Source organism: Colletotrichum scovillei, assembly GCF_011075155.1.
Source record: "Colletotrichum scovillei strain TJNH1 chromosome Unknown Contig00010, whole genome shotgun sequence".
Taxonomy (NCBI): Eukaryota; Fungi; Ascomycota; class Sordariomycetes; order Glomerellales; family Glomerellaceae; genus Colletotrichum; species Colletotrichum scovillei.
In genome coordinates, this window is record NW_023336268.1 from 4,860,305 (window position 1) to 4,871,440 (window position 11,136).

Sequence of the window (11,136 nt, forward strand, 5' to 3'; positions counted from 1 at the left end):
TAGAGTGACCGGGGTGCTGGATCTGGACTGTCGGTTGCAGAGCAGCAGGAGACGGAAGTGGCTCCGCAGGCGGCTTCCGGCCCGGGCGTAAGTGGGTGCGGCCCGATCTGGCGCCAACATCTGGCGGGACCATCCAGTAGAGCATCTTTTTGATGTGATCGTCCACTCCACCTTCTCAGACGGGTCCGCCTTTATCGTCTGAGGCTTTTCTTGGCTACGACCAGATCTGGCGCTGCGCTGAATCTGGGCGCTAGTGCCTCGGGGTTAATAATGTATCTTTCTCATCCACTTCTTTTTTTGACGACCAGCGCAACTCTGGCTGTAGCAGTGGAAACCGTTGCACCGCTTTTGACCCTTCCAACAGGGGTTGAACACTGCATTGGGAATCACATCCCCGTCGTTGCAGCTGAGACGGGCTCTCAAAAATGAAGCTGTGTTTCTGGCGCATTGGGAGCTGATTGCTCCCGTCGGAAGGGTACGGTACACAAAGACCAATTCCCGCCGTTGGAGAAGCCTACGATGCTTCTCAAAAGCAGGAATTGAAACTTGTCTTCTAGTTCGTCGCTTCGGACTGTCCGAGCATATGGTCGTTTCGTCTTCTTGCTCGACGACGATCATTTTGCAGGTCCCGCGTTCGTTGTGATTGCAACATCTACCGGGCGTTTTGACGGAAAAGTTTCATTTCACTAACGTATCTTGACCATCCGGCATTTCGCCTGTGGATGTTGAAGGAGGAACTCAATAGGGAATCATCGATGTTATGGACGAAATCCAAATTGATAAGCCAAAAGCCAGCTCAAATCATGGATGGTAAAGTTGACATCTACATTCCGGCCGAATCAGATCAGCCTAGTCACACGCTATTGCTCCTGCTTCTAGAATTGGGTAGAGATGGGCTCGTGGCTCAATAGCGCTGGGGTAGTATTCGAGCCACGGATCTGCTTTACCATTCTGTGCATCTCCCGGTAATCTATACTCAAGTCCCAAGCTATATCTGCCAGAAGTTTGCTTTCCGCGACATTGATATCATCGGTTGCAAAATGAAATGAGCATGTTTCGGCCGCGAGGCTGGTCCAGAATGACGTTCTGTACGTGACATCTTCTAGATATTTCCGAGCCAGAATGACGGCCGACAGGACGCGTAAATGCCGATCCGCCTCCGTCATTGGAGAGTTCTGTGGCCGCTGGAGGCCCCGCTCCAGGTAGATGAGACTACCACAGAGTACCGCACCACTGATATCAGCCCGTAGCAGCAGACGGCGTAGGAAGACCGCCAAATCTGAGGAGATGTTCCATATGTCGCTACCGATGGGCAGGACTCTTGAAAGGATGCGCTCAGCCACGCCGGCGACGAGTCGTAGGGAAGCAGGCCGCCGACAGAACAGTTCAAATCGGTGGGTGTCTGACGACATGTCCGCCAATCGGGCGAAGACGGGTGATTGGTGAATAGTGACGGTGTGAATAGCCGACGGCGACTGGAGCTGGGAAGCATCCCTCGAACAGCGATGAATCTGCGTTTTGCCAGCACAGCAGCCGCACCGCAGCAGCCGTAGGGTTTTTGCGATCGAATCGCAAAAGAACTTTCCATATCCACGAGTATGGCAACTGAGCCTACTTAATGCTGGCAGCCCTGAAGCTAAATGTGGACGCCCCCAAAGTACTTAATCAGATCGTCACCAAACCAGAAAGGTGCCACAACAATGATGGAACCTCGTCGCACGTCAAGCGTCTATTCCGACACCTTCGGGCTTGATGATCTGCTGTTAGGCTTACGAAACAGGCCGATGAGCAGCACGATATGGTCTCCGACATCTTGCAGCAGGAGAACAATGCACTCTATCGCAAGCTCAGGGCGGCACGGCAGCTGTGGCGGGTCATCGTCGGTCTCGTACATGGCATCGTTGAGTTGATCGACCAGCTGGAGGAGCTGCTAACGAAGGCCCGGTTGCGGATCCAGCAGGGAAGAGCAAACTATCTGGCGAATTGCACCGCATTCTAGGCCGTCAAAGCAGTTTGATTCGACGGTCTGTGCCGTTGCCAACTTGCGAGGAGGCATCACCTACATCAAGACCCGACAATGAACGAATTTAAGAAGCCGAATTTATGCGGACTTCGGATAGACTGGAACGGCTGGGTAGGAGAGAAAGTCTGGCGGCACAGGTCGGAGTCCATGTGAGCTTTTGAGGCGCTTCGCTCGCCTTTCTGTTTTTTTTCTTTCTTTTTTTAATTCTTTCTTTCTTTCTTTGGATCACACGAAGGCTCCATGCGCTTCTCTCTTCCCTTTTCTTCTGAACAAGGGAGCTTCATTTCGCTCTTTATTACTTCTATCATTCGCCTCGCCTTTTCTTTGATCTGTTTTTCAGCACTCTCACGGCATTACGCGCCGTAGTTGACGGGCATGAAAGACGACGACGCTACTCCTCCCGCGTACGATAGCGAGGAGCATTTCAAGACCTATGCCGTCTCTAGATATGATCAGATGTTGCTGGAAAACGACAAAGAGATAGACTGGTGGTGGTCTCTGCTGGCAAAGATCTTCTCGTGGCTATTGTTGGCAGGTTACATCGTGTTTCCTTCCACGTTCGCCTCGCTGAAGAGGTCGCAAGTTCTCGAAAGCATGGGCAAGGTTGGGCAGACGGTGTCATACTGGGTCAACGACTGTCTGATTGCCCTTGCCTCTGTGCTTTCGGGCGTTGCATCCATCGGCCTGGCATGGCTGTGGTTCAAGTGGCGTGCAAACTACGTCTGGGTGCATCAACACATCATCATGTAAGACGCCGTGTAACCGTGTTTGACCGAGTTCCACGCGCGTCGACACTCACAAAGCTGTAGTCCGACGTTGGTCAACTCGCTCATCGGGTTTCTGTCTACCATCCTCAACATCTATACGGTGCACGGGGGCCAGTGGTCTGCTACGTCGATAGCTACTACAACCGTCACCGGCTGGTGGCTGGTTGTATCTTGCGTTTTGTGTGGCGTCTACCAATATTTACTCGATGGACTACGTCGCAAGACGGAATGATGGCTCGGAAGACGTTGTCGGGAGCTGGTCTTTCTCAATTTCCTTTTCCCAGTTCATTCAAGGATTGGTGTCATGTTTCCTTCGGGCAAGAGCAGATGTACAGTCATTCAGCATATGCATGGCCCTGTTTCTGGCCGTGCTCAGATGTAAAATAACTCAGATGTCGAATGATACGATGTTTATTAGCTTCGCTGGGAATACTGTATATACGTACAGTCGAATCCCAAATCTCTGTTAGTCATCTCGTGCTGTGCCCAACTTGGCTCTGCCTACATCGAAATATCGCATTCAATCCAGGAAATGACAGTGTACAATTATCATATGTATTGAATCCGCCTATCTTGGTCACCATAGGCGATCGTCAAATGGGCGATGACGTTTGAGACATCTGTTTGTGCAGCCGACATGGCTGAGGACAAAGCTACAAGCTGCGTCGGGAGCCAAACTAGCTGTCGACTGTGTGAAGCAGTCACATCTCATTCAGAGCTTGACCGTCCGTGCACGTTGCGCAATGCAAAATCTGCTCTCCATGGGTATATTAATACACCATCAAATACTTGCGAAGATGCCAGATCGTTTGTAGAACACATCGAAGCAAACGTGATGAAATCCAACAGAAAGACCCAGATCGCCATCTTTTCCAATGGTTATAACGCCTCAAATGCCGCTGCGTCGAATCTTAGAGCCAGACCTGCGGCTCATGCGACAGTAGAAAAACATGATAGACACCTGCCACAGCAGACCGAGAACCAAAAAAGGAGCGCGTTTTGGCCGCGGTCCCGGAGAGAGGTTTACATAGCCCGAAACACGACAACATGTCGGATCGCCCATCACACGTCGAAAAGGGCTCACCTTGGAAACACTACCAGGCACAATTCGAGCTCAACGATCTCGGGGGTACTCTGATAGTGGCGTCAAGACATCGAAAACTGTTCCACATCAGTGAACTGGCCCGCACGGAGTCGAAACAAATCCTGAAAACCTGAAAATGCTTCGCCATCCAAACATTGTCGAGTTTATCGAGGCGTACATGACGTCCACATCTTTCCACGCCGTCTTCGAGGCCACGGCTATCAGTCTATTACATGTGGCAAAATGTCCGATATATCCCGACGAAGCGCAGCTGGGTGCCATAGTCGGGCAGGTAAGCAGAGGAATGGAGCTAGATGGATGCGATTGAGCCATCAAAGATCTGACTGACGCCCGCGCCAATCCAGGTCGTAGACGGTCTCAGCTATTTAGAGGAGAAGGCTTGGAGCACTTCGATCGATGGAGGAACGTTCTGATGACTGACGCGGAGTGGTGAAGATCGGTAATTGACCTAAATTGACCTACCTCCCAATCAGTACACGCTTAGGGTTCCGGCATCTGACGTTAGAAACCGTGTAGCCGAACAGCACCTCTGCCAACCGCTCAGAGGCCACAGCCGCCGTCATCTCACGGCTCTCAGCCGTGTCGTTCAACTCCTCATGCAAAAGTACTGCAAAGAAACGCCAGGCATCGACGACCTCGGTCGCTGGGCGCCCGACTCGGACGGGTTTGCTTTCCTCGTCGCGATCGATTCTGCGTCGTCCGTCGCTGAGTTGCAGAGTGTTCGTATCACCAGCTACGTTTGAAGTTCGCGCCAGAGAGCCAGGCGACTGACCGAGACCTACAGCACCCGCTTCTTAGACATCGCGATACCGAGTGTCTCCTCGGTCTCGTCAGTTTGACACGCGTAGCGGTTTTCCCGCGGGAGTATCTATGTGGAGACAGGGCAACACCAGTGCCAAAATGATCTTCTTCCGGCTGTTTCCTGCTCTGCTGAAGACGGATGGCCAATTATGCCTGTCACTCATATGCTCCATAGCGTTGCAAATGTTCCCTGGACTATGTACTTCAGTCCTTCGATTCTTCGGTCCTTTCCTGTATTCATCATTCGTCTGTACTTATCTACTGTTTTTCCTCCCGGATCTCCTCTCTCCTAGTCACAAGCGCTCATGGACTGGTTTACCGCTTCCTACGCGATCTGTCTTGCGGGCATGATTGTCGGTCTTGCTTTCTTGAACGCCCTGTCCCGCACAGTACGGGCTCGGAAACAACTTGCTCATCTTATGGAGAAGTATCTCGTCTATCGGTTTCTCGTTCATCGCCACTCGCTACTTGGTCCTTGGAACGCTATTTCCTTGCTCATTCCAACCCTCCTCCTAGGCGTGAACGTGTTCTGCCTGACTTTCCGACCGTCAACCCTTGTCGCCCGCTCCGGGAACCTGGCCCTCCTCAACATGCTTCCCCTGTTCTCTGGACCCTGCTTGGACTTCACCGCAGACATACTCGCCGTACCGCTCCGGCACTACGCAGTGTTTCACAGGTGGCAGGGCCGGGTCGCCACAATTCTCCTTGCGGGTCACATCATCAGCGCCATGGGAGACGACAAGTTCTCGGTCCAAGTTTCCGATGGTGCCAGCGAGCTCCTCATGGTCACGGTAGCCGAGCCATCTCCATGATCACGTTTTGTTTCTTCGGCTTACTCTCGCAGGGATCCATCGCCATGGTGGCAGCGGCAACAATGACCTTTCTCCCCTTTTTCCGACGCCGTATCTACGAGCTTTGTCTGAGAGCCCACCAAGCGCTTGCTTGTCTGGCAGCGGTGGGGCTAGCGTTCCATCTGCGGTCGATGGCCGGTCGCTCATGGCTTTGGCTGTACGTCTATCTTGCTGTGACGGCGCTGATAACCTTTTCACAAATGAGCCTGATGGCGTTCCGTAACAAGGCGATGGGACGAACGTCTGGCAGAGCCTACATCAATCATGATGCCGGGGCCGTGCGCGTCTCGATTCAGCTATCAAGGCCACTTACCTTCGAGGCGGGCCAGTATTTGCTTGTGTGGATGCCGAGAGTCCGCCTGTTGGAGAGCCACCCCTTCGTCGTGACCTCGTGGGCCGAGGCGGAACAGGACATCGTCGATCTTTTTATCGAACCGTGCAGAGGTTCACTTCCAGTCTTGTTCGGTATTCCACGAGCGCGCCGTGCCACGGCTGACCTTTCTTTCCGGCCCGCACGGCGTCAGCGTGCCGGTGTGGGACTACGAGGCGGTGCTCATGGTGGCTACGGGTCATGGAATCGCAGCTCAGGCGCCGTACCTCAAGAAGCTGGTCTACGGATACAACCACTGCAGAGGTCGCACGCGGCAGATCCACCTTATCTGGCAGGTAGCCAACCTCGGTGAGTTGAGGAAGACGTGCTAGAACGAGGCGGTCTCTGTGACTGACTACACCAGATATCGTGCATGCGGCTGAGTCTATCCTGAATCCCATACTGAATGACGACACGCTAGATAACGGCTACGTACGTACATCGTGACCTAGCCTTTCCTGTTGATCGACGTGGTTGACTGGTCATGAACAGATCCTCGATATTTCCATCTTCTTGGACACAAAGACACAGGGAATGTCTGTCGGCGGTCTCCAGACCCTGCTACCAGAGTGTGCCAGTGACGAGCAGATTGCTGCGTGCGCCCCGACACATGTCCTGGGCACGGCCGACGCCGAGCGGCTGATCAACAAGCATCTCCACGGCGGCAGCAATCGATCACACGGTGAGCCGACTCGCGTGAAGGATTTTGGCACAAGAGCGCGGCTTTATGTCGGCAGCCCTGACCTAACGGCGAGCCTATGGGGCGAAGCGTCTAACTTGTTCGGCCGCACATCGCCCGACGCACTTGGAAACATGGGAGATATGTTGGTCCTCGGTACGCTCTGTGTTCTCGATGATGAATGCTTTCTGACCGGTTTCGCAGTATCTGCTGCAAATGCAACGCGGGACGTCCTTTACGATCTTGCGGGCGGGTTCCGGATGGACGATAACCACCCTTTGTTTTCCGAGTTCCAGAGAAGAGAAGATTTGCGCCAGTATCTCCGAACCAATGTGTGGCTGCGGGAGCTTGATTACCAGCCGGCCGGCTGATATGTCTGACACTTTGTATTTGGCTAGTCTTTCTTCTAACTGGTAATGGATGTTTGAGGGTTTCTAGACCATAATGGTTGCAAGACTCGTCTAGCTGCTTGACTAATACATTGAATTATGCGGGAGAAAAATGGAAACGAGCGAAAAGACATGCTGTACATGTGGATATCCATAGCGCGATCGCGAAATGGTTCCCGTCGCGACGTTCGGTCTTCAGAGGTGATCCTACGTAGAGCCCCCAGTGTGACTAGCTGATTTGGATACCGCACAAGACTGGGATGGCATCCACCATCCGTGCCCGTCAGTAGCGCCGACTAAAAAGGAGCCACATGGGTCAGCTCAATGTATGGAGGCATCACAGTCGGACTTGGGCCGGAAGGCATCGTGAAAATATGGGGTGGGAGGGGAATGATCGCACTTTAGGTGCTGTGCTTGGGATGCTCTCGAGAACCAGCCACGGCAGCAGACCTAGTCAAGTCAAGCGACCGGGCCGGTTTCGGGGAAACAACGCTCCACGATCGAATTTGACATCGGAACTGAGGTAGAGTCGGCAGGCGGGAGCGTACATAGCCGCATCGGCGTGGACGTTGCTTTGTCTCCCCTGTTCACTTTGTGCGAGACGCGGCCGGTCGCGGGTCGGAGGCGGATCGGGTCGCGGCAATAATGGGAGGCTAGATCTGGGCTGACGCCTTGATTTCTGGGCTGCGGTGCAGAGAAATGGGACTATTATGGGCGGGGCATCGCCGGCGCGGTAGCATTTGCCCTCGGAGTTTGCGGGGACAACACGGTGGTTCGAGGAGCCAGAAGCGTCTTTTGCAACGTCGTTCGACTCAGCACCAAATGGCTGCCCTCGAGGAGTGGATTGCTGGGGGTCATGAAGACGGAGAGGGACACTAGGTGCGCAGACCAGTCATCGACGGAACAATTTGATCCTCAATCCTCAAGCAACACACCCCTTCACACACTCGCCATCGACCGCAAGATCGGCTTCAGCCAGCCCCCGAGAAGACGTTGAAGATGCCGAAAAACAACTTCGAGATGGCCGGCTACAGCAAAAAGCGACATAGGTGCAGCTTGGAGGGACTAGGGAAGCTTTTTCGACAGGCCAAGAGAAGCTCCATTTTGGACTCGCCGCTCATTGCCGCTCTAGCCTGAGGCTCGCTCGATGTCATTGTGTTTTCCTGGGCGAGACGTTTGTGTCCTAGCGCGCAATGTGGAAATAGCAAGGCCCACCTCGTTGCGACTTTTCAGTCCGCAGTGGACAGTTCTTGCGCTTTGGGGACTTGGCTGGGCTTGAGACGGAATAGTGGACGATAGCTTTTTCGCCCCTCATCAGCAACCAGACTTTGCAGCCGCTCTTGGCTTGCCGGGAACGCTGCAAGAGGCCCATTGGAGCTGCCGCTGTCCGTTGTATGGCGATTTTGCGTCAGATCGGTCGACTGCACTACTAGCAAGGTCACCTCTACCAAGTAGATGTGGGACCAATGGGACGTACTGTAGCTGAGGTCGCTCATTACCTACCCGTCGCAAATTCGAGTGCTCAAGCCACATTTCAGAAAGCACCCATTCACCAATCAACGATCGTCGAACTGAGAAGATTGTCACCTGTCGGCGGTGATTCGATCGGACGTGGGACCCACAAGCAAGACAATAGTCTTTCTCGACAAGCACTGGTTTTTTCGACAAACACTGGCAAATGCACACAGGCGCGCTCACCAAGATCCACGCCTGCCTTCCCACGACGATACGATAGCTGCCCAAAAGCTGTGAAGTGAGGCTTGAGACGAGATATCAAAAATGACACAGCTACCAGTGACGAGGTCGTCTCAAGTCTTCGCTCGGATTGGACCATCGGCAAGGATGACGTCTGACCGGATGTGTTCCTCGTCAAGGGTGACGGTGTCCAGTCGGGGTCAGGTTGGATCCTTCTGGTTCAACGACTCAAACTTATGTGATCATGGATCGGTAGAATGAAACACATACAGACGTGAGCCCCTTCAAGACCACCGAGCACCCAGAAGGCCGCCGGCATTCTAGCTGGGCCATCTAATCTGATGCCATCACGGTCGCGTCATGTCAGACTATTCGTAAAGGCGTAGACAGGTCCGGCAACGGATCAAGGACTAGCCCTGTGGCCACCACTCCGCAAGTCATCTGCTGCATAGAGGAGGATGGAGGGTGTTGATTCTTCTCATTGTTCTGGGCACGTGAACGCTTCAAAAAGCTCACCCTCTGTGAATATCTCTGCAGGCGCGCTCCCCCTAGTGGTGCATACTCACACACGCACATCTTTTTGATTCAATCCTCAAGGCTAATGTACGGTGAACTCTGTGGTAATCGTAGCCAAGCAACCTTTCTATCTACGCCTCCTCTACCTCCGATTCACAGTCGAAGAGCGCTTCCTCCGAGCGAATTTGTGTGACGGGATCATCCCAATCCACCTCCTCTGTCGTCAACAACGCCAGCTTTCGCAATCGCTCTTGTGCGTCGCCCAGAACACGGAGCTGGTGATCAAGTCTCTGGATACTCGAGGCAATGCGATCGATGACAAGTTGCAGTCCGGCTGTCGTGGCCTTCGGGGACACCGGATCGGGGACGTGGTTGCCATCGCGGGGACTTTCCATGGCCGATCCTGCGGCATCGCAGCCGACGAGCCGTAAGCCCGCCTCTCGACCGACTGTTAGATCGCACCTTTTCAGGAGAGATTCCGAGGCGCGCCAGAGTCTCCTCTAACGTCTGCTGGCTGATGACCATAGGAGGATCATCCGGTGCGTCCGACTGACAAGAGTCCGTGTTGAGGCGCATGAGCTGCCTGATATCATGAAGTGGTCTGCCCGCCAGCCCGCTCAGTCCGGACACGAAGACGATCGTGATATTCAGGGACACAACACCACGGACGCTCATGCTGACCATGTATAATCGTACTGACGCCTGAGAATGGGCTGTGAACGATGAGATGACGTGTAGAGAATTGCCGCGGGACGATGGTCCTAAGGATATCTTCTGGGGCGCTGGGATCATGTCCTACGATGGCGACATTACATTTGATGAATTTATTCAGGAATGGAATGCGGCCATTCTGTTATGTATACGAAGCACTCAGCTTGGTCCAAATGAGCTTTGAGCCGTCGATGCAATCTGATTGTTTTGGCTCTCTGCTCGATCCAAGAAGGCTACTTCCGTCCCTTGTCCGCCGTCTCTTATATGATGTTGTATGCGAAAAGCGCCCTGTTTGACTGGGAAATCATACATCACCCGCCGGAACCCCCGATCATCTCAATCCCTTTTCTACAGTACAGTCTGCGCGATAGCGAGCGCAGTCATAATCAGACACAGGGTCAAGTCTGCGATAGATGCTCCAAAAACGTCTCCCTTGCTCGCTTCGACTCCAAGCAGGCCTGCCACAGCCTGAGATGTCTTGTAGAGAGAGACCGTATAGGCCGTGACCACCGCGAAGACGACGGCGGCGACAACGTCCAGCCCCAGCGATACGAAGCGAAGCAGCCTGAACTTGAGCCCGGCAAGTAGCAGTGTAGTCGACACCAAAACCAAGCCGAGCCCGGCGAACAAAACGGTCTCCAGGTTAGGGCATTTATCTACCAGCTTCTGCAGCTGTTCGATCTCCTCGGACGAAGGGACAAACGGGGCCAGGTCTTGCATCAGACGAAAGGCGTGGCCAGGAATCGCGGCGCATTCTGAAGCCACGCACGCGTATTTGGTGCCCACTGATATGCTAGACGGTAGACTGGCGGCGACCAAGGACTCGCCTGATGCGACCGCGGCAGTGACCACGCCGGCTGCGGCACTTTGCACCGCCGTGGCGATGGACCCGACCAAGTCAGGAACCTGAACGAAGCGCTTTGCTTGTTCATGTAGCTTCGCTGCCGTTAGTCCCGCGTTGTCGGCGTGATGAGTTACGCACCAGAACCTGCACTACTCCCTTCTTCTCATTCGCTTCATCCTGTAGAGTCCTGACGGTTACTGCGAGTACGACTAGTGTCAAGACAACATGTAGGGCTATGACGATCTTGGAAATCATGGCACTAGAGGAAGGGGTGTAAGAACAAGGATGACGAGTAACGGAAGCCGAACCGCATGACTTGGAGATAACGAGCGCATATATACTGTACGAGCTCACCAAAACTATGTTAGTTCACTCTGCAGCTGAG

General features: G+C 53.7%; 3 protein-coding genes across 3 annotated transcripts; 2 read left to right on the forward strand and 1 right to left on the reverse strand.

Moving 5' to 3' along the window:
* Positions 1–2,398: 2,398 nt before the first annotated feature.
* On the forward strand, positions 2,399–2,773 carry HER10_EVM0008028 (uncharacterized protein; the record flags this gene model as incomplete). Its single annotated transcript, XM_035477565.1, has 1 exon — positions 2,399–2,773. The coding sequence occupies one exon, from the start codon at positions 2,399–2,401 to the stop codon at positions 2,771–2,773; it is 375 nt and encodes a 124-aa protein (XP_035328225.1).
* Positions 2,774–5,001: 2,228 nt separating this feature from the next.
* On the forward strand, positions 5,002–6,967 carry HER10_EVM0000494 (cell surface metalloreductase; the record flags this gene model as incomplete). Its single annotated transcript, XM_035470274.1, has 5 exons — positions 5,002–5,487; positions 5,541–5,963; positions 6,004–6,226; positions 6,282–6,349; positions 6,410–6,967. The coding sequence occupies 5 exons, from the start codon at positions 5,002–5,004 to the stop codon at positions 6,965–6,967; spliced, it is 1,758 nt and encodes a 585-aa protein (XP_035327516.1).
* Positions 6,968–10,255: 3,288 nt separating this feature from the next.
* HER10_EVM0002338 (uncharacterized protein) lies at positions 10,256–11,006 on the reverse strand (the record flags this gene model as incomplete). Its single annotated transcript, XM_035472054.1, has 2 exons — positions 10,256–10,843; positions 10,890–11,006. The coding sequence occupies 2 exons, from the start codon at positions 11,004–11,006 to the stop codon at positions 10,256–10,258; spliced, it is 705 nt and encodes a 234-aa protein (XP_035327675.1).
* Between the last annotated feature and the right edge of the window lie 130 nt (positions 11,007–11,136).